The sequence below is a fragment of the Oxyura jamaicensis genome, chromosome 3 (assembly GCF_011077185.1).
Source record: "Oxyura jamaicensis isolate SHBP4307 breed ruddy duck chromosome 3, BPBGC_Ojam_1.0, whole genome shotgun sequence".
NCBI classification, from domain to species: domain Eukaryota; kingdom Metazoa; phylum Chordata; class Aves; order Anseriformes; family Anatidae; genus Oxyura; species Oxyura jamaicensis.
The window spans coordinates 85,583,486-85,606,733 of NC_048895.1; the positions used below are offsets into that span (position 1 = coordinate 85,583,486).

Below are 23,248 nucleotides of genomic sequence, written 5' to 3' on the forward strand. Positions count from 1 at the left end.
TTTAACACTCTCAGAAGGCTGTATTCCAATCAAATGCTGTATTCATAGCTTCCAGATTTTTTCTTAAACATGATTACTTTCCAAGTGATTTAAAATAAGGTTTATCCCAATAATAATATTTAAATACGTTTTCTGCCTATAACATAATCATCTAAAAAGAAACAGTGCATGTGATTTGGTTATAGTAAGACCAATTAAAATCATTCTATTTTGCCAGTTTAAATTGTCATTCTTCACTTCTAAAATCTGAATTAATTTTTTATTTTATGATTGTACATTATATTAAAACTACTTAGACATGAAACACTGGAAGTACAGAACAATCATAATTAGTTGCCAGATTCTTCAAACTGAATATCAAGGATGAGAAAATTTGCAGTTCTAGCAATAACTTTTCATTTGCTAATAGCTTAAAGTAAACAAATTACAGTTACAGAGCTGCAGTTTGCATGTAGCTGCAAAGTACTTAATGCTTGTTCTGTAAACAACAAAAACCAGACTCAATACATACCAATAGCAAAAACATGTGGTGGCAACGTCCCAAGCGATCTACCCTGGTACTTTTTAATAGTATCTGAAGAATAAAACTTGGGTATATCAAAATACGGATTCACTGCAATGAGAATGTTGGCTACGTATGTCTGTGAAGAAAACAATTAACAGTAAACAATTAGCTAGTATCCAACCAAGTGGTTAACAGCAATTTTCTATTATTATTGAACAGTACAGCTGAAGTATAACAATTACAATTCTCTCTAGCTAATAGGTACAAGAAAGGATATGTTTTCAGAGTTCCTCTAATTATCTTCTCAGGACTTCTGTGAAAAAGCATTTCTCAGGAGAATTTCCTAACCACTGAGCTGTGGAGTATGTCCTGAATTTGACCTTTCTCCCTCTTTTTTTAAATGAGTTGCTAGATCACGGATAAAACATCACTACTTCCTCCTCTAAACTAAACTCTTGGCTAGCATAATGCAGTTTCCTCCAATGACATTAATTTTTCACTATCAAATGGAAGCAACTCAGCAGGAAGGACTGACTGGGAACACGCTCGAGCCAGGCAATAAAATCATTCAGCTGCGAGAAATTAGCTATGGCTGCTTCCACAGTGAGGAATACAGAATACAAATACTCTGTAATAGAGAAGGAATTTGAGAAAAAAATCAAACCGGTCCTGCCTTTTCGTTTTTAACAATAAGGAAAACTAAAAAGTTTCGTACAATAAGGAAGGCTGAAGATAGGTTGTACTTAGCATTTCTGAAAAACCTTTCATACTTAGGTTTTTATGGCCAGATCACATACAAGGATGAACAGATGTCTGCAGCACAGAAAAAAAAAAAAAAAAAAAAAAAAAAAAAGCAGATTTGCAGGAAAAGGTCTGGAGAAACGCAGATAAACCCTCAGCCTGAATAACTTATTTGGTTCATTGTTACTAAGTATATCCCAAGACTGAATTTTGGACACTACCATGACATGTTGACAGAAGGTTGGACACACACAATATATTAATTTTCTTAGAGGCTTCTATTTTCATCGCTTATTTCTCTGATTCTCTGATGGAAAATTCATGCACAGAGTTCCTCATGAGCTGCAAATTCTAATGTTAGTTTTCCTCTTAGTAAGAATACAAATGCTGTTAACCAGCTCTAAAAATAATAATAATAAAATAAAGAAAGAAAATATACCCACTCAGGATAACGTATTAGTAGCAGTGGTTTAAAATGAAGAAAAGGTTTGTGAAACTAAATAATGTCCTCCCTCATGATCAGTTCAGTTTCAGAATTTATTTTATTGCATTGGGGTTTTTGTGTGCATGTGTTTTTTATTATTATTTTTCCAGGACAGCATTCGAATCACCATTTTTATTTATTTACTTTAAAGCTGGTGCTTGATCTTGAGCCTATAAAGAATTTATAGCTGTGTAAAGTTAACTGCAACAAAGGAAAACAACTATACTTCTTTATGTATTTATAAAAGGGTATAACTCTGAATCGATTAATTTTAGAACAGTAGGTTAACACAAAAGTTGATTATTTGAACACTGACACTTAGAAATTGTGTAGAATTATTTTGTATTATCACTAGCCAGCTTTCTATTAGAAAAAAAAATAAGAAAGAAAATTCTTATCTTTCTTCTATTTCACAGCTGTCAGTGTCAGGGCAGATGGCAAGGACAAAATGTAATTTAGTCAGAATTCATTAAGTACAATTAGGCAATTTGATAGCAATATAAAAGATTAAGATGGACATCTGAGCTAGGAGGTGTCAGAGACGGCACCTGTTTGCTTCGTTCAAAAATAATGAAGAAATAGCCACTTTGTTAAAAGCTACTCCACTGGTGAGGTAAGTTCCCTACACGAACAGACCTTTGTGATATAAATGATGTGCTGTAGTTGCAACTGAGCAGTCAAGTATAGAAAAATCTATTGCTCTGCCTGATAAAAAAATAGTGAGCATCAATTTGATTCAGGTCTCAAGCAAGGTAGCAAAAAATGCCTAAAACCTCCTAACTTTCTGATGGTACTATTCCTGCTAATTTTCTGTGATAGAGGAAAAACAAAATTGTTTTTGTTGTTGCTTTGGGTGTTTTGAAAGGATATTTATCATCAGACTGGTTGGCATGACAGGTAATACTTACATAAATTCTGTCCTTACTGTACCGAACTTTGATATTGTGAAGGAGAGTGGCTTCATTTAAATACATCAGGGAACCTGCAAATAAAAAAAAAAACAATCATATACCATTAAGAGCACAGAAGAACCTTAATGTACAGCCAAGCAACTAAGTCTTAGGATTAAGGAGCATTTTGCTTCCCCTCTCTTTGATTATATAATTATAATTATATAATCCTGTCATTCCTTTGCACTGTGTTGAGGCAGAAGAACTGCTGACTCAGTACATGCTTTAAAAATTGTACACCTACTCCTTATTGTACTACCTAAGTTAAAGAAAGTTGCTAAACGAAGAATTAGATGATGGGAGCCTCAACACATTGCACTCAGTATAAATTGTCAGTTTTAAGGTCCTTTTTCAATGTCCTTCCAGACAAACACAGTGCGTTTCCCTCCGTGCTTGTCTTTTTCCATCCTATAGCCTTCCTTTGGCAGTAGGACAGAGAATGACTCTGCTTCACACCACGTGCATCAGACCAGCCTGAAGCAAAGGCAGCTTCAGCAGCAGTTTGCAGCCTCCCTCTGGATTGTGTACCTCCACTGAATAGCAGCACTTCCTGCTCCAGGTGACTAAATGTGTATCTTTTGAGTTGAGGAGCTACTAATTGTCTTCATACCCTTAAAATTCGAAAGAAACAATCCCCTCCCTTGACTGCATCTTCATAAGAACCTCTGGGGGTGTGAAGTATATTTTAAAGGAAATAGTTAGGCATTCTAATAAAAACCTGATAATTATCCAGTCAACACAGGACCCCAAATTTTAACATGTCCCCAGTATTCTCTTAGCACAAGGTTTCCAGCCCTGTTAGAGGCACTGTGCCTGCAGACTCAGTGCAGAACAGGAGCCTGCTCCAGGAGAAACATTGCTGCCTCAACACAAAACTAAGGCTTAAGTCTGCAATTTCAAAATGTATCTTCTCTAGAATAAATCCCTTGAAAGTGGCATTCATATCCAGAGCCACATTAAGTTACCAGAGGGAGAATTCTGCATATTCATATGGCTCATTCATAAATATAACCAGTGTATGTGCATTTAATAGTCCATGTATTTATTTGCATACACACACACACACACACAAAGTTTATGGAAGTCAAGTCAAGCACTTAACGTCAGGAAATACCAATGCCAAATTTACACACACCAGCTCTCCTGGGTCTGTAGAATTTTATTTTATTTTTTACAATTCTTATCTGATAACCTGCCCCACTTCTTTTTTTTTAACTGTACTGGGTCTGGCTGGGATGTTAACTTTCCCTGCAGCAGCCCATACAGTGCTGCGCTCTGCACTTGGAGCTAGAACAGCAGTGGTATCACACCAGTGTTGTGTCTGCTGCTGAGAAGTGCTGGCACAGCATCAGGACTCTCTCTGACCCTCCTAGGGGGTGGGCAAAAAGTGAGAAAGAAACATCAGCAGGGCAGCTGACCTAAACCAACCAAAGGGACATTCCATACCATATGATGTCACACTCAGCAATAAAAGGTGGAAAAAGGAAGAAGAGGGGAGGGGTGGGCTCTCGTTGCGAAAACGTCTGTCCTCCTCCCGAACACCGGCTACGTGCGTTGAGGCCCTGCTTCAAGGACGTGGTCAAGCATCGCTCATTTGTGGGAAGTAGAGAGTAATTTCTTTCCTCTGCACTTCCACATAGCCTTTACTTGTTTTGTTTAGTTATTCCCTTTCCCCCTCCCTTTTCCCCTTTCCCTTTTTTCCCTTTAGTTGAATTGTTTAATTAATAATAATATTTCCTTAATTATCTATATATATATATATATTTCCCCTTTTTAATTAAATCATCCTTATCTCAACCCGTGAGTTGTTCTTTCCTTTACTTCTTCCCCTCCTCATCTGAGGAGGGGGAGTGAGAGAGCGGTTGTGGTGTTCAACTGCCTAGCACGGTAAAACCACCACATTAACAAAAAAAAAAAAAAAAAAAAAAAAAAAAAAAAAAAAAAACTTGCTTCACCTCAAAATCAAGAAGTTCTGGTTTCTTTTTCTGTCCACATATGGTGACAGACCCCCAAACCTTAGTGTGGGGGAGTAGAAGAGTGCGTGACTCACACAAAAAGGTAAATGCTTTGTCTCTGTACCATTTGCAATATTTACTGAAAACTCATATTTGAGGAAGGGCTAGATTCTCAAAAAGTTTTGGGGAAAAAAAGCAACACTTCATTCAGCAAATTACACCCTAGGAAGGAGTTAATCACTAAGCACAGATTGGAATGGTAAGTGTATTATTAACTAGACCTTCGGGATTTCTCAAAACAGTATTATAAGGAGAGATGGATAACACCCAGTAGTTTATAAAGTGAATTATACTTGTATAATAATTATTCTTAAAGATATGTGATGATCAGCACAAATCCTCTCTATGAGAGAAGGAAACTGAACTTGGTTTCACACATGCTAGAGATGAACATCAAGTGCTGAGCAAAAAGCGGAAATATATTGGTAAAGTCTCAAAATAATATTTGAAACAGAGGGGATTGCTGGACGAAGTATTTTTAAGTTTGATATTTTAGACAGTAAGCCAAAGAAGACATTTTCTCCCATAGGATGACTGTTTTAACTTATTTGAATAGCACTTTGCTAAAAATCTCAACTGACTTCCAGTACCTCATTCTAAATTTCAGTTCCCTGACTGGGACACTGAGGTGCCAGGACATCTCAGTAACGCTCCTGTGAGAGATGCACAGATTAAGTGCATTTCCCTAACAATCATCTTGTGCAGAGAATACAGGTACCAACACCAGCAACTGAGAACAAAGTTGTCAGCTTGGTTCCACCTCTGACAACACTGCTCCGTCAGCACTGTGCTAAGTACAATCACAAGCCTCAAGCCTTGCCACAAGCTTTTTCTTGATCCTTACAGAGCAGTTTTAACAGCTGTACTTCCTGCCATGGGATACAAATACCACCCCCCTATTCCTCAGTATAAACCTTAGTTCTTAAATCATCAACAACTTTCAAAGTCCTACCTGATATTTATTTTAGAGGAAAAACAACAGAAGCTACTTTTGCCCACCATTTACAAAGTTACTAGTATTTGGCCAACCAGTAATCCCCATCAGAAATATTTAAAATAATTTCCCTCATCAGATCGTCAAGATAGGATAGTCTCTGTGAATAGATTTGTTCACAAACACCAACAGTACCAAAATATTTAACAGTTCTATAAAAGCTGGTCCTTTCTCACTCATCTCGGTACTCTCTCTCCTCATCCTAGGTTTGCATACTTGATTTGGTTCCACAGATCTAACTAATATATTTAACAAAATAAAACCCCTGCATATCAACACAATGTGTATTACACAAGTTCACTTCAAGGGTCCTTCTCCAGCAGCCCTCTGGTCTAATTCACTATAACCTATTTTCCTTTCCAATGGCCTTAGGGGGTCCATATTCCTGTTTCCAGTTTTAGAAATGTTATCTTAAATTTTTTTTTTCAACTTGTACAGGAATGCTATCTGAGAAGTGGGTTGCATGTACAAAAATGCAGTACAACAGAGCTGCTGATAAAGCAACTCATTCTTTTGCTGAGAGATTTGGTTAGCATCAAAATGCTCAATTCAGTTGATCAAAATGCAGGTAAGTAGCATCTTATAAATATATGAAGTTAGTCAAGTAACAGCTGTATGTGGGAATAACTCATGTAATCGCGAATTCCTCTAAAGTGTTCAGCTGTTTAAAAACACAATAAATGCTATTTAAAACAGGCTTACTTTAGTAAGTTTCAAGGACTAGTAAATTTCATACACAAACTAAAGTAAAGAAAACAAAAGGACTATAAGAAAAAAAAAAAAAGGGAGCTTGTAAAGAAACAATATTCTTTCCCATACATTTTTTTTTTCAAATGCATAATTTATTTTAAAATTCATAACTTACAATTATCTTCCACATCCTTTTTGCTGTCCTCTTCAGCAGGAAACACTTGATTGATAGCAGCCTGGAAAGTCTGTTAGATGAAAAATACTAAAATTGTCATAATTCCGTAAATAGAGAGTTCAAAGATGTCTTGTGTCATGTTGCAACTAAATGCACCGTAGTCATGCATAGTTAAAAATGAAGTTTTTAGCTTTATATCTCAGCACTGGAAATGTTACTGAGCTGCCAGGTGCAGATAGGAACTGCAGCATCTGTATTACTGCATTACATTACAAAAACCAATTACTGTAATTATATATTCTTATTGTAAAAATATCTGATGCATTTTGAAAATTGCACATAACCATTGGCATATAACAATAGACAACACCAAAAATGAAGATTAGAAAGACAACAATACTGCAGAGGGAACAGAACACACAATTTCCTCAGCTTTGCAAAGAAGCAAAAACAGCAAAAAACAAAGTATTAGTTCAGTGAAAGGACTGTATTGTCATCATCATATTGTTTTAAAAACATTCTCACTTAAAACATAAATATTCAATATATAATATTCTCTGTATCTCCACATTCTGTAGCTTTGGGTGCTTTTTTTTTTTTTGCCTTCAACAAACCAATACTAAAGTAAAACAAGACTTTCCTTCAACGCTTGTACTCCAGTAACACAAAACAGCCATTTAGCAACTGTTCATATCCAACTGGAAAAATTAATAACAAAACCAACTTTGTTTACCCTCTATTCTTTACAAATTGTTATTTATATTGTAAAGATGAATAAATATCCTATAACTTAAAAAAAAAAAAAAAAGGAAAACTGTAGTACAGCATCTGTACAAAGCTACTGCATATTGTAAGAACTAGGGTATTTAATTTTACTTTTTATTTGCAGTAGCGATAGCTTGTCTGAGCTACCTAGGAGTAAACAAAAACCTCGTTGTACCAATTAAACGTGACAGAGCTGCCATGCTGCTACAGGCCTTTTCCCCATGGAAATTAAGACAAGAAGCCTACTTAATTATTTCTCTACTAGTTTAAAAGACAACCAACTAGATCTAAAAGAATGACCCTAATAAATAAGCAAATTTACTTGCTTCATTAACATTGTACCCAGTAAGACAGTACCATGAGAAGCATCTCACATGGACATTTAGAAGAAATACAGCAACTTTTTTCATCTTTGCTTCCGTACAAAAGACACAATAAATGTGATTTTGCAACTTAGACCACTGTGAACAGCCACAAATTCCAACTCCCTTTAAAGTGGCAAGGATTAAAAACATCCCTGAGCCAAAATAATTGCTGCTGGTTGGAAAACATTAAGTCAGTAATATCCCTTCCCTACAAAGTTACCGTGCTATATGCTAATTATAGGCATAAATTATACTTTGCCATCTCCTTATCAGGATTCAATGCAGGTGAAAAAAGTGCATAAAAAGCTTTTGTAAGGGAAAAGCATCTGCATGGTGACTTTGGAACTACTGAACATCTGTCAGACCAACCTCCTCCACAATATCCTTCATCAGAGCACACTGGAGCCACAGAGGATCTCAACATTACCTATCTCCAAGTTTTAGCAAGGTAGAGAGCTCCCTCTTCCCCTCCCTCTCAAAATATTGCAGTTGGAACATCTTACCATAATCTTCTCTGCAAGTCTGTCAACAATAAAGGTGGTTTGCATTACATAAAGACATCTTTGAACAACAATTTCCCCTGTACTCAGTTCATTCTGCATGAAAAGGGGGAAAAACTTAAAAAAAGCTTGACTTGCTTCACAAAAATCTAACTTCGCTTTTTCTTGCTTGCTGATGTACAGTTCAAGTTTAACCACTAACAAATACAGACTATTTTTTTTTCCACATGAGAGAATGAACTCCAGCTGTTCTGTAACACTCTTCAAAAGGTTTTGACACCAACATCTCACAGCTCTAAACCCAGCTATACCAGATCTACCTCAGAAGATGAAGGAAGAGCCTTTCCATTGTCCTCACCACTCAGCCTTCTGATCAAAGACAAATCTCAGTGAAAAATTAAGGAAAATTGATGCTGGTTATGTCCTCCTTCATTTTTTTCACACAATGGGAATTGTGAAATAATTGCAATGTTAGATATGCTGCAGGGACAGTCAGCTTGTGACAAAGTGGATGTCCTTCTTCAAGTCCTTCCTACCTTCTGTAATTTAGTACAGCATCACAGCTAACTATTTCATGAGTCATAAAACAAATAAGCAATATAAGAATGACTTAGCAACTGTTTTTCTGATGGACTTTTTTAGATCAGACGGGAACATGAAGCCTAGTTTAAACTGTATCAACCAAGAATTTTACTCCTGTCCCAGTTACTCTACTGCTTTATGTTTAAGGTGATTACTTATACAGATAAATAAATTACCGATAAATAAATTATTAGATGTGTAGGGCTTTGAATATTGCCAAATACTATTAAAATTGATCATATTAAACAGAAAAATGGGCAAGCTATCTCATATCTGCCATTTAAAAGTTATCCAATTATTTACTCCATTGCCCCATATTTTGAAACACATTGACTGCAAGGAGAAAACACTTCAGGCATATTTGGTCAAAGACATTTACATTAAGGCATAGCTTAGGTCAAATTCATTTTAAAAAATGGATGGGATACTGATCTTACAAACCACTTATGAACCACTTATGAAAGTGGTCTCAGGAGGCAAAACAGAGGGTTTGTGTTTTTGTTTTTGTTTTTTTCCTTTTTGTAATGAAGCAGCGCTTGAAATCCAATGGCAACCTTAACTATTCTCCCAGAAACAAGATGAGTGAAAAAAGATACCTTTCCGTTCAAGCAGGATCTTCTTTCTACCATGTAATCGAATACATGTAACCGTGCCTTCCTTTATATCTTCTAGTTATCTTCTAGATGCAGACACAGAGACATCCCTACTCTCAGCTGCATTCTACAGAACAGCCTAAAGCAACACCAACTGTTTTTATGATGGACAAGAACCTGTCTCTTTTGCTCAAGCAAGCTGCACTCACTGCTAAAATAATGCTTTTGCTTGAAAACACTGGACTTTGGACATTATGATCTTTACTTTCAGAATAAATTTATTTATACTTAACCTGGGGAAATGCCGTGCTGGTTATTCAGAACATACTGGAACACGGGTCCCAGAGGTCCCAAAGGCCCTCAGGGCCTTTCTCAGAGCCATAAGGTGCTTCTCAGGTGACTGCAGCAGGGGCATGGATTGGTGTCTGCAGCAATATGCGCCTCCCCTGTACTTCAAGGAACTGATCACTAGAGAAATTCATTAGCTGCCTCCTGTTCCTCCGTACTGCAAGGGTCCCAGAAAGGCATCTCAGGGTGTATCTCTCCCTAGTCACTAAATTCAGATTTCCTACCTCCAGGAAAATAATAAATTCCCCATTTGACAATTTCACTGGGATTTGCCTTTTCCCCGTTACAGCATCAAGCAATACAACATAAAAGCTATTTTCTCACGGTCAGAATTTCTGGTAAGTTCCAAAAAGTACACTCTGGGTAAAAGATGTGTGAATGCAATACTAGTTGAGGTTAACAACTGGCTGTCTTTCTAGCCACCTCCTTCCTCACACACCATCGTGGGACTGCTGGCAGGACGTAGCTGCGGGGCTGAGCCCCGTTCCCTCTGCTCATATTCAGAGCTCATCCTCAGGGCAGTGCTCCAGCCCTACGAGGGACAAGGCTCATTAGAAAACCACTCTCCTGTTTCCCCGTTTTCTTCATAGTTGTGGCATTTCAACCTTGCAAGCCCACGATCTAGCTTTTGGGAGCAACTCCTGTCACGTAACACATCCCCTGTTCTGATAACAAGCTCTCAGCGCCTGCATTACTCCTTCCTATACAACGCAGTCTGGGTGACTCAGATCCCCACCTCTCTTCAGACATCCAGCTTTGGCACAGACATGTCAATGCTGTTGTTAGCTCTGGATGGGCTGTGGTACCCAAAAATGCTATTGCTGCTTTGTTAAGTAAATTGGTATGTTGGCCAACTACCTTCGCCCAGCCTGGACTGGATTAACTTGGTTTCATAACACGAAGAAATCTTTGACCATGCTTGCCCTGGGTCCTCCTTCCTCTTGCTTGCTGCCATCCTTAAAATTTTCCATGTCTTCACTGTTAAGGTGGATCCATTCTCTGACCTAGTTTGCTGCGCCACATCCGCTTGCCAGCACAGCTGAGAGGGTGCCACGCTGCCACGCCACAGCTAGCTACGGGCAGGGAAGGGAGGGGAGACTTTGAGACAGCGTGAAACTGCTGCCTTGCAGCATTTACTGCAGTTATTAACAACTTATTTTAATTAACCATTAAGTGGTATAAAAGGCAACAATCAAGAAATGCGCACACAGACATTTCCTTTTCAGTCTGTGATCTCCGGCAAGGGACCAGCTTCTACAGGGAGTACATATGACATGTTAATGACCCAGATTAAAAAATAATAATAAGTTACACTGCCCGGGTATGTTTACAAGATCGAATTACTCATCTCCTCCCTGTAATTATTGTGGGCAACTCTGGAGCTGCTAGATCACTCCTTACTGAGGAGCACTTTTGAACCATCATTTGGAGTAAACCAAGTTGATAATAATGGGTATACATGCTGAGCACTTCAAATTAATGGTCGAAATGCACAAAAAGTCAAGAAGCAATGAGAAACATTTCACTACAAAAGGAAATCAATGACACTTTGAAGAGACTGAGAAGGTAAACAGCAAAATGTTTTACTCCACCTCTATTAATATATGAAAGTTTGATAGTTAGAAATAGAGGACCATGATCCCTGGTGGATTTAAACACCTAACTGTGAAGTGTTCAGTCCCTTACTGAAACAACCTGTAGGCCCTTAACTGATTTGCATCAAGGAAGACAGCCATAAGCAGAGTAATAAACTTTCCAGACAACACAGATTGTTCACTGTGAACCACCAACCAAAAAAAAAATAAAAATAAAAATAAAAAATAAAAAAACCACTGTATTTTAGGGCATTTTTTTTGTTTTATTAAAAAAAAAAAAAAAAAAAGGAGGTTAGAGGAAGGCACATTTATTAGAAATAAATAGTGATTCAAGTATTTCCTTATCATTTGTTTCTGTTTCTAATATGTGAACTTTTGCTCTTATCACATCAGAACCATTTGGGGATATAAACAGAAATAGCACTGGGGGTCAACATCAACATCAGTTAAGTCAGTAAAAGATCACTTAAACATGCGTTTAGAATATTTAACATATTCTTGTCTGAATAATTTTGTTCTTTCACAGACTGAAGAATGCACACTATTACTAAACCTAAAGACCTTATCTCACAGACACAGATACCACATCGTTTTATTTCTAATGAAAGAAAAATCAACTTCCTCTACAAGACAAAAAAAAAGTCTATAAACATTCGTCCCAAAGGAAGAACTGCTGCATAACCTTTTGATCTGTGACAAAGCATTCTCTATTATTATAGACATGAAGAAAAGTTTTAACAAAATAAATTTTCTTTTCCATATCTGAAGGTACGAAAGTACAAAATTGTTAGAACCAGCATATGACATATTCACAAAGACCAAATCACAACTTTTAAAACTGTGTATAATCTTATTCCAGCGAGCAAAACCCAGGATGCTGATCATCTGAATTAGGATAATAGTTACAAGGCACTTCCTGTAAAAACTGACATTTAATTAAGGTGCGCTAAATCCAAAAGATGTCATGATAAACGAAGCAGTTTGAACACACTAATTATGACTTCACTTTAAAAGCTGCTTTTATTTTGCCTTGAATTTGCTGTAGCAATTCCATGGGACCTTTGTTTGACATTCTTATGTTTCAAAGTACTTGAAGTAAGAGGATTCATCACTCAATCAGCAGTCTAACAGAAATGTGTCTAATCTAAGATAGAGCCTAGGACACTACTGTAAGAGCCTCTGTGCATCTAAGGAAGAAGAGAGAAGCTAATCTCAACAACAGACACTCAACAGTCTCAAATTTGGAAAAATAAAGTGTGCAGTATTGAAAGAAATGGCTATGGAGATTCAGTTGTCTTCTCTTTCGTGAGCACGTACACGCATGCAGATAATTGACAGAAAGCATGTGCTTCTTATCAGTGGGATACTTCATTTGCAAGGCAAGTTAAAGCTAAACAAAGTTCCTTAGCCAAACAACAGAGCAGATTTTTTTTTCCCCACTCGTTCAGCCTGAATGTAATGGTGGATATCTGCAAAGATTTGGCCTACAGGTAAAATATTTTTGTAAGGTTCTTCTCACTTGTCAGACACTTACCTTGCCTTTCTGATTCAGAGGCTCAATAGTTAAGTTGTCAGTACCAATGTCTGCAATCATGCCCATCTGAAACCCATCAGTTGGGTGTGGAGCCCAAACGGGCTTCCCGTCCTCCATTGTGGGATCTATCCAGTATTTCCTGAAACATAAAAAAATAACAAAAAAAAAATAAGAAAAACGTTTTGTATATAAATGTAGTTAGCTATCAGGATTTACTACACAGCTTATTTAGCTTATTATGTTTATTTCTGTTATTCAGGGTGGAAGTAGTCAGAGCACAGACTGGAGCCAGCCTGTCAGGACAAATTCTTCCAGCCTTCTTCCATCCTGTGACACTTTGCTTACACAGGACTCCTCCCTCGGACTGGGGTATGAAGAAGATTCAACGACAGATAATTTCTGGGTGGTCCACAGACTACTCTCTACAGCTCTTTGCCTGATTTCCCCAACTTGAGAACCAAAAAGGAGATTGATCTCATGATTAAAATAGAAGTACAGGTCAGACTCAAGGCTAAGTCTGTGTACAAGCACCCTTAGTGCTTGCATGCGCCCATATGGACACACACACACACAGATATGTGCGTCCAGTGGCTCATGGGACTAACAGATGTCTGTCTGTACCTGATTCAGTGCGCAAACACCTGAATTTCTGTAATGGGCATATGCCCAGGAAGGTGAGCAGCAATGGAGTCTCCTGTTATTTGAGACAAGTGAATGTGTGCGCACTTTTCACATGGCTGGGCACGTGGCTCTTAAATAACACTTACTATATATTCCCTATAGATAAATATATTGATTTATCACACTATAAGCTTTTGAGACACTGGCCTCCAATACAGCAACATTAAAACCCTGCCTCTTACAGAACATTGACTTTTTTTTAGTTTTAGATTAAATGAAATCTACGGCACACAAGTGAAATAGATGTGAAGGCCAAGTCATTCAAACCTCGGGCTCCTCAAGCTATGCAGCTAAGTAAGTTCCCAGTTAAAAAGAGTGTTTGATTGCGTGCAAAGCTCATTGAACCAACCAGGAAAGCTGCCAGGACTGGCACATTGTGAATGGCCAACAGTGCCACTTTAAATATGCTGAATTCGTCCTTTTTTTAAAACCTACTTTACCTGAATGAGAATAGGGAGTCCAAGCAGCTTGAAAGGCTCACTTCTGGTCATTTCTCATTCCCCTCCACAGCTGATTCACGTACCTGTGACATGTTTTAGTGATCCCTAAATTTGTAAAAACTTCCTCGCATCACTAAGGTGTAACTTGCCCCTCCCAGCACGAATCAAATGAGCCTGCCAAGCAGGAATGAAAACACCAGCAGCAAAACCCTAACATGGGATACATCCCCCATTTCCCTCTTCCTTGCATCTGAAGGAGAAAGGAGCTGCACAATTTCTCACAACCAGCGAAGAGGCTGCGGATCCCTTTGTCACAAAGAGTAACAAGGAAAAAAAATAATCATCCCACCAAGAAGCTGTACAGCTGAGCAGAAAAGGACACTCGTCTCACAGAGGATTTGTCAGGACATGCTTCCCATGACCTGCTTTTTGCTGCCTGCAAGGAATTCAGAAAGGTCTGAAGAGAAGGCAAAGCCTTGCTGCGATCGCCTGGGGAATGCTGCTGGGGAATGCTCAACACCAGTTAAGTTGTGGAAGCACACAGCGATCTGCTACTAACTTCAGTGTCAAATGCCAGAGGACTGAAAGTAATCCTAGAGCAAAGACCTCGGAGTGCAAAGTCAAACTTTTCTTAAATGAAGAGACTTGGAGAAAACTTGTTATCGAGTACTTCATTCAGCATTGATCTGTTTAAATGTACTCAATTACTCAGTTAACTTTCCCTCCCCACATGCAGTTCAGGATGCATGAAGGTAACAAAGATTTAAACATGTTTCTAGTGTATGCTACTATGCAATTCATGCTAGTTTTAAAAATTATTTAATACAGGAAACTTTGCATTTTACTTTTTTTGGAGCACATTAACTTCTTTTAGCTGCCCACAGAAAGTTTCTGTGCTACCCCTCGAGCATCCCATTTGCTTCTATTGCCTCCAAACCTCCTGCCACATCCCACAACCGCTGCAAGCCCCGATCATCCTTAGCATGTGCTGCCAGCAGCACGAGACACATCCTGTAAAACAACATCTGCAGTCACTAGAAGCTGGCTCTTGGCCATTCTTCTTCACTTTCGGATACTGTAAATCAGGCCCCCTCTACACCACAGCTCTGGGGTTAGCTTTTTCCAGTGGGGCCTGGCCTCTGAGTACCAGTGCCACGATGGGTGTAGCTGCTAAATGTCGGAGTTTATTTCTGAATACAGCCAAGCCTTCATTTCTTCACAAGCCTATCATTTTCCTTTAAAATGCTACTTCAAATTGGAACTTGAGAAATACGCCGCACAGCCACCAAAAACAAGGCTCTCCTTCGCGTTGGCAGCGTGGCCAGCTCCCTGGACATAACTGTGCTGCACAAGGAAAAAACCCTGACATCGCTGCCAACACTTCTGCTGCGATGTGAATCCAGTCCCCCCGTTGGTATCGGGAGGCTTCTCCTTGGCTTGCTGGCATGGGCTTTTGCATTCTTGCATGTTCTTAAGCCTACTTTGTGCTTTATTAACAAGCAATGATAGGGGAACGTCGTGAGCTAAAAAGTCCTCTTGAAAGACAGAGCAGCGAGTGAATTCCACCACGTCCAGCAAAATACATGCTTAAGAAAAATACTTGAGGCTTTGCAAGCATGTCAGAACCCAACGGCTAAATGCATCTAAATGAAAATGTAGTAGTTATTGATGACATAATTACTTTTAAGAAATACAATCTTCTGCCTGCAAAGCAGCCCAAAACCAGTGGCTGTAACATTCCCTTCTCAGCACCGCTCTGTCTCTATTAGTTAGGGCTCTGACAGGCTTCTGGCAGCACATTATAATTGGAAGCTGAAACCTTTCAGGCCATACCTGATCTACTATCTACCTTCCCATCTGATGTAGATGCCACTGCCCTTGAGACTGCTGCATGAAGTCTGTTCCTGAAGCAGCTCTTGCATAGCCAGTTTGCGGCTCGGCATTTTGAGATGAGCAGCAACAAAGCAGTACGAGTTCAACTCCCTGAGACAAGTCCTTTAGAAAAAGGCAACAGCACTTTATTGAAACGTGAAAGAATGCCTCAGTGATTAAAACATATGGATCACAGAATACCAACTAGGAAAAGCACAGACTCGAATGGAAATGTATGACAAATCCTATTTTGCCCATAAAGTATATGCATTTGCTCACTACAGACTATTCGTTCTTATCGCCTTTCTCTCATGTGCCTCCATCTAAATCCAACCTACATTCAACAAATTTCCCTACACTATTGACAGAGGACACAGTTCCTGAATACCAGAAAGGAAATCGATTCATATCCAGGCATCACATCTGAGAGCAGCACCACCAAATACAACGCACCTGAAATATGCTTCCAAACAAAGGAGGCCAAGATTAGCAATCTTCCACATTTGAATTTATACATATGTATTGAACACACATGAAAGATTAAGGCAGTTGATTATAAGTTGCTAGCTCATTTTGGACTCCCCAACTAAGGTTTCTTCCAGCGTGAAGCAGAGAACTCACAGAGGTTTCACCTACAGCCAGGAGTCAGCCTGGTCTGAAGCCGGTAACCCCAGCAGCCAATCCTTCAAACGCCAGATTTTAGATTCCATGAGTGGCCAAGCAGTAACATCACTTCTGCTAACCCCAGTCTTCCGGAAACTGTGCTGAACACTTTGGAAATGCAGACTCATTTTTTCCCATCTGCTGACAGGTGCTTGCAGCTTCCCACAAGCAAGTGCCTTCACCTGCTCCATGTTATCCAGAAGGGGCTACATTTTATACACACACACACAATATAAAATAAATAAATAAATAAATAAGCCTTGCTTCTCATCTGATTACTTGTAACTGCAGAAAAGAAGACAAAACTCCAAAGACAGGACTGCTGCAAGCCATAGGAAAAAGCCTTAATTATTAGTAGTCATATTCAACACGTTCAACATTAGTAGCCAGCAGTTCAAAAAACTTGCAAGGCAAAGTTATCCTGCACTCACCAGACTACAAAAAACAACACCCACCAGTCCTTCCTTAACTTCTTCCACACTATTAGTGCCTCCCTTAGAGAATGTTTAATATTATTTCTCCAAATAAATAAATCTACACAATAGATTATGACTAAGGATTCTGTAGCTGAAAGTGACTATGTTATCATCCCACTTATCTTTACTTAAATATCACTGATTTTAAAAGAAGGCAACACAACCATGTTTTGGCTTTGTAGAGTATTCTAAAGGAAATCAGAGGCTATCATCAGGGGAATGAACCGCAGAAGGCAAAGTGCAGTAATGTACTTATCAAACTTGTCACCAGAAGTAGGCATTTGCGCGACGCGATCCTGTTTACTATCCTATGAACAGTTTACCATACCAGGGCACTGTACTAATTGCTGAATTAACTAATTAAGAAAGATGTAAAATAAAACACCAGACAATAGTATATCATCAGATTGGCTAATTCCAAAGAGAATAAATGGATAGCAAATCATCCCTGTAAAAGCAAAATGACTACGTTATATTTCCTATCTTGTGTGTTTCAGAGTTGCTCAGAATTCTGCATGTTACACAAGGCTCACGAGAAAGGTCCTATGACCACACAGGACAGAACAAAGAGAGGCAAAACTGCTGCCAGTCGAGCTCTTTTTTTGGACACCAGCTCATTGTTTAACAGAAACTTCAACAAATCAAAACTTATGCGGGATGCAGCACACTCACTGCCAACAGCATATTTCAAGGGAACAGTAGATAACAGTACAGAGATTTTCTTTTAGCTACATGCAATACAATCATAACAGCATTGTTTAGCTGAATATTAAACCCATTCACTCTTTATTTCTTAATTACTTTTTCAACGTATTGTAAAGTTTTTCTGCACTAAACCACCTGGCTTAGCTATTCCAAATTACTTTTTTTTTCATTCCTACTTACGATCACCTCAACAAGGTAACTCTGTCAAGCAAAGACTTCTGCCAATCCAGAAAAGAAGAAAACAGACAAGAATGCAGCACGATACAAAGCCTTCTTCTAAAAAAAATTGCCTTGAAGCTGTTAATGCTGGTGGGTTAACTGCCAATAGGTTTCATAGATGTATGCAAATGAAGAACACACCTCAGAATTCCTGGATAAAAACTTCTTGCACAGTTACACTCTCTGGCTTACAGAGACATTCTGAAAAAAAAAAAAACTGCTAAAGAAATTATTCTAAAAGCACGCTCCTTTTCTTGTATATTCCTATGTATTACCAGGTTTTGAATATTGGTTCAGTTTCAGTTAGAAACTGTTTTTTGTAGTTCTTCCATAACAATCACTTTTATATTTGTACTCACGCTGTATTTAGCATTCACATAATACCTACTCTGCTGTTATCTTTACAACTCAAAACATTTTTTTGAAAAGACAAGCCAATCCCTCATTCCTAAAGCAGAAGAGAATTCTAATTTTACTTTCTCCACAGTAAACGTGACAGTTCACAATTACACACACACGTGCACAAAAAGCCCTGGATCTCAGTAAAGAAAGCACGCAATGCTTTGCATCCTTTTCCAAAGAGTTTGCCCTTGAACATTCATGACCTCTTTCCACTTTCTTACGAGAAATGTTCTTAAAGAAGTTCTGAAATCAGAAGGTACAATAGCAAGTGATCCCAGAAATATAACCTGGAAGAACAAATGTTACGGAGCAGAAGAAGTGATGTGTTAGACAGGACTGGTGCAAGACCTGTGCAGCCGACCCTAAGCCGCCTCACCTTCCTGTGTCTTAATGCCTGCTCTGGTCAGGTCGGCCCAGCTGCGCTCCTCGCTTTGCTCCCTGGCCGTGCCTCTTCCCTTCCTGCCCACCTCGAGAACGCAGCGCTGAGAAGCACAAGAGGGTTTGAGTACGAACCGGCACCTTGAAAAAACACACACCCACGTCGTCCGCAAACACTGGAAGTGCTGCTGCATCAAGACAAGGTCTTAAGAAGCAGATTTGCCAATTTAAGTAACGGCAAGAAATTTCCTTCACAGGAACAGAAATTGTTTCATATTTATCACCTCTGAAAACAGGCCATTACTTGCACTGTGCTGCACACAAGAAGCCCATTTTCAAACAAATATATTTGTTCAATGCTTTTTCACATGTCTCACATTTAATCAATTCCCATTTTTGTATGTGTGCACCTTCCACAGAACAAAAATGTAAGCCATTAAAATAGGATGAGACCACTAAAAGAGCCGGTATCACAGAGAACATATCTAACACAATCCATACTTCAGTTGAACAGATTTCCGAAAGGCTGAGCATCGTTCACCTACTAAGTGCCAAGAGCCTCAGTACTGCAGAACAAACAAAACCAAATCCTGTGCAGCACAAGAAAATCTGCCACCGAAAGTCACAACAAACGTTATGGTACCTGGCATACCGATCCTGGCTCACGCTAAGCCCTGGGGTGATCCAGACAACATTTGCACCTGACAATGTACTTCCATGAGGAGGACCACGGGAGGTCCTTTTCCACTTCCAAGGGAAGGGGAAAAAACAGAGAAATAAATTTCTGAAGTCTTGTTTGGTGACCCCAGAAAAATCTAAGGGTCGCTCTAGCATCAAGAATTCCCAATCTAACAGCCACCCCTTGCTTTTAGGGAGCCCACCCGCAGGAGAAGACCTCGGGTCGGGCAGGCAGGACAGCCCCAGGGGGCGGCTTCACTGCAGGCGCTGCCCCGGGAGGGCTCCAGCATTTTGGAAACGTTTTCCTTGCCAGGCAATATCAGCACCAAAGATCTTTGTGGGTCCAATCTGCAAGACCCAGAGTGAATTGTGTATGACTCTAAGCTTGTCAGACTGACTTTGTGGTATTTTGATTGTGATACGGAGAAGGTAAATTTGATCCGTGTTAAGATAACATTTGCAGATTTCCTCTGTGAGTCTTGTGCTTCTGCCAGCTCTTCAAAAGCAACCCTTCTGTCAAGTACATTGCTCCTATTTCAGATCTTACTAACAACACATAGACAGGTTTCTGTCCCACTTGTTGTTAATTAAAATAACCCACATGAAACTGCCTTACAGACCAACAAAGAAGTACCCAGAGTGGATCTGCACCAGTGTTGTCAACCAGCAGCAAGTACCAGCAGCACGCCAAAAGAGAAGAAGCAAAAAAAGCAGCAAAAACAGCAGAAGCAGCAAAAGCCCCAACACAACATCAAATGTCAGCAACACAACAAAGGCAGTCAAAAATAAAGCTGAAGTTTAAATTAAAGGAAGAGCTCCTCGGTTATGGTCTGGACACCACTTCAGAAGCAGAAGTGCGCAGCCAAAGCACCAGGAGCAAGCCACAGCGTCCAAGGGAGCCTGAAAGGGGCCGATCGGCCCGGCCGCGAGGGTCAATGTGGGTTAAACAGGGAGGAAGAGCACGGAGAGGGCAGCAGGGGGACATGGAGAAGTCCAAGACAGAGTTCAAGAAGCAGATGAAGAGCTCAAAGCAAGATGAATGGCAGCACAAGCCACCTGATAACAAAGTATACAGAGCACGAGGGCTGGCAGAGGTGCGCTTGCTGGCGGATCAAGCCGGAGAGGTGCATGGGGTTGTCACGGGTGGGACTCGTAGAGCTCACCATCCCCATGGGTGGGACACCCGCCGGTGGGACCATTCCCCAACCAGCAGCCAAGGGCATGGAACTTTGACCGCCCCAGACGACACTGGAGCAGGGTGTTTGTTCACATCCTCCTCCAACAGCACTCCCAAGTGCAAACATAGGAAAGAGCAGATGTTTTCTGAAGACAGCGGCTGTCTCCATCAGCTGTTGAGGCTTAAATTCTCTCCCGGCTCTGCCACTTCCCAGCCTTCCCCACCCATCCACCCGCTCCATCGTGCGCTCTCCGATGGCTCAGTGGGGGCTCCTGGCCCCCCACCCCGCACCCTGTGCTGCTGAGCTGTTGTTCATCTTCAGGTGACCTCCTACGAGAAGTGATTCGTTTATGTTCCTTTGAGAGCACTTCAACCTCCCCTTGAGCTCTGCATAGGAGATGAAACAGAAGTTACCGATCTCAAGTCTGCCAAACCAGACCTCGGCTCCAGCACAGGAAAAAGAAAATCCGATTACGCTTACGAAATCACACTGCGGTAAGAAAATCCTTCCTTTGATTACCAAACGCTTCAATGAAATGCTGCTATGCAACTACCAGAAGCACTGGTTGGGTATGTAAACGTCTGGTCATTAGCTACCACAGCCTGAACTGCAGAAGCTGCACGTTACGGTAGGTAATTGGGACCCCAGAGTTTTCATCCCCTTGATAAAATACTTTTGAGTGCTTTTGAATTCTTGGTAATTGGCCAGTTCATACAAAAAAATAAAAAATATATAATAATTAAAAAAAAAAACCTCTCCATGATTTAATTACTTTCTTACAAAAATACATTTGCAGAAGAAAACCTGCACCAACTACAGACAATATCACACATTTTATCCTTTTAGATGAGTTACCTTCAATACGTGAAGTCTAGGCAACCCTTCGATGTCAACAGAGAAAGCCAAGTGCCGAACTGTAACCTTAACCCCATTAATAACACAGCCCACGGGTGAGCGGTCACCTACTGCAGCAAGGCACAGCTTGTGCTGCTTCCCTCGACCCGTTCGTCCCGTCGCGTTTTGAACCTTAGCTGTGTTGCCCTCTCTCCGCAGTGCAGAACGGCAAATAAGTCCCTACAGAGATAAGCAAGAAGGCAGCCTGCAGGGAGCTGTATCGGTTGGACAAACACGTATGCACTTGTATGTAAATCACAGGACTAAACCAGAGACATATTTGCATTATAATTTGTTTTACAGTCCAGCAATAGGAAAACATTGCCAAACACTGCCAAAAAAAAAAACATTATCAGAGTCAAAATGGAATTGTACAGAAGTCTTACTTCTTTCATAGGCAGAATTAGCTCCTAAAAATACTCAGTGACAGCTTTAACCTCTTTTCCCATTTTTCCATTTCAGCCTGTACATCCTACAAAAAGCCTGGGTGTATTTTATAAGTGATGGACAGAAACACAACTATCTTCTGCAGATCACAGTGAACTCTGGAGAAATCCCCCTTCAGAAACAGTTAAGTGAAAAAAAAAATATATATATATATTCTTGTTCAATTCTACTCAATCTTGACAGAAAAATCTACTGCCAAGCTCAACAATGTCATTGATAAAGTAGTTCTGGGGGATGAAATGAAAAGCTTTCTCTTTACATAAAAGAGCATGAGAACAATGTAATAGTCTTACCAACAGCAAAGCTACACAGAGAAAGCGAAACAGAACAGAACATTTTGTCAGTAAACCTATCAGTTTTCTTAGGAATATTACTAGTATCAGATCCCTTCTTATGAGGCAGGAGCATACAAACAGTGATTTCAGTGCAAGGCAGTAATGGCACAATTATTTACTCTACCTCAATCTCAAAAAAAGATGTGGAATGTATGTTTTAAGAATAAAACCCATCTGAAACAACCCTTAATTACCTGTTGTACTATCTAGAAGAGATCCTATTTTCAGAGAAGCCACAGTGCTGCAAAGACTGTGGGCATCCGAATAGCAACAAATCAGACAACATCTCCCACTGGTACCAGCAGGATCTAGGCAGCAGGGAGAACTGCAGACCATAACTATTTCCACATTAGCCACATCCTGACCACAGCTGAATTCTCTCATTCACTCTTTTCCCTCCCTTCGCACACACCACAGCTCTCTGACTTCTGGTAGGATGCTGATTTTCTGCAGAGTTGAGAAAGACCTCCCCAGACTTTGGTAAAGTGCCACGCAGAGTAAGGTCCTGCAGCTGACTTTGGCTCCAGGTTTGCCACAGGGTGAGACAAACGTACTCCTACTGGCCAGACCGCTTTCTTACCAAGGGCTCAGTGTCTCCGGGGCTCCAATGCAGCTCCACTGCTCCGTACTGTTACAGGCCACAAGTCACAAGAAACCCAGCTCCAGAACGTTGTACTCGCTTCTTGTTCAGAGTAGCTGGACGGCGTAAGGTAGAAGACTGAGGTCAAAGTCCAGGTGTATTTTACTAACTGATTTTAAAACCTCAAATACATCATCAGAGCTCCAGTCCCCACCCCTGCCACGTATAAAATGTGATTTATTAATTTAACAGGAACTCTGCAAGAAATTGCATCTCTGCTCCAAAGATTCTGCTCAAGTCAACGGTGATCAAAAATTACCAAGCAGTTATATCACAAAAATCATGATTTGTTGTCTGTTTGTGTTACAAAATCTATAGAAGAGGCCGGGCTTTGAAAACACTCATCTTTCAGAAGCAATCTGCAGTAGCTTTAAGGCTTCCCAAAGCATGGCCCGTGGCTGTAG

At 39.9% G+C, this 23,248-nt stretch overlaps 1 protein-coding gene across 10 annotated transcripts in view; it reads right to left on the bottom strand.

Annotated features, from left to right (window-relative positions):
* MYO6 (myosin VI) overlaps nucleotides 1-23,248 on the bottom strand; it is a 104,702-nt gene that overhangs the window by 63,714 nt on the left and 17,740 nt on the right. For 7 of the 10 annotated variants that reach the window (XM_035320933.1, XM_035320929.1, XM_035320927.1 and 4 more), the window contains exons 1-4: nucleotides 12,837-12,975; nucleotides 6,555-6,624; nucleotides 2,639-2,712; nucleotides 512-641 (exon numbers count right to left, since the gene is read on the bottom strand). In XM_035320933.1, coding sequence (XP_035176824.1) covers nucleotides 512-641; nucleotides 2,639-2,712; nucleotides 6,555-6,624; nucleotides 12,837-12,953 — 391 coding nt within the window. In that variant the 5' untranslated portion in view covers nucleotides 12,954-12,975. The other 3 variants (XM_035320932.1, XM_035320931.1, XM_035320930.1) reach the window with 3 other exon arrangements.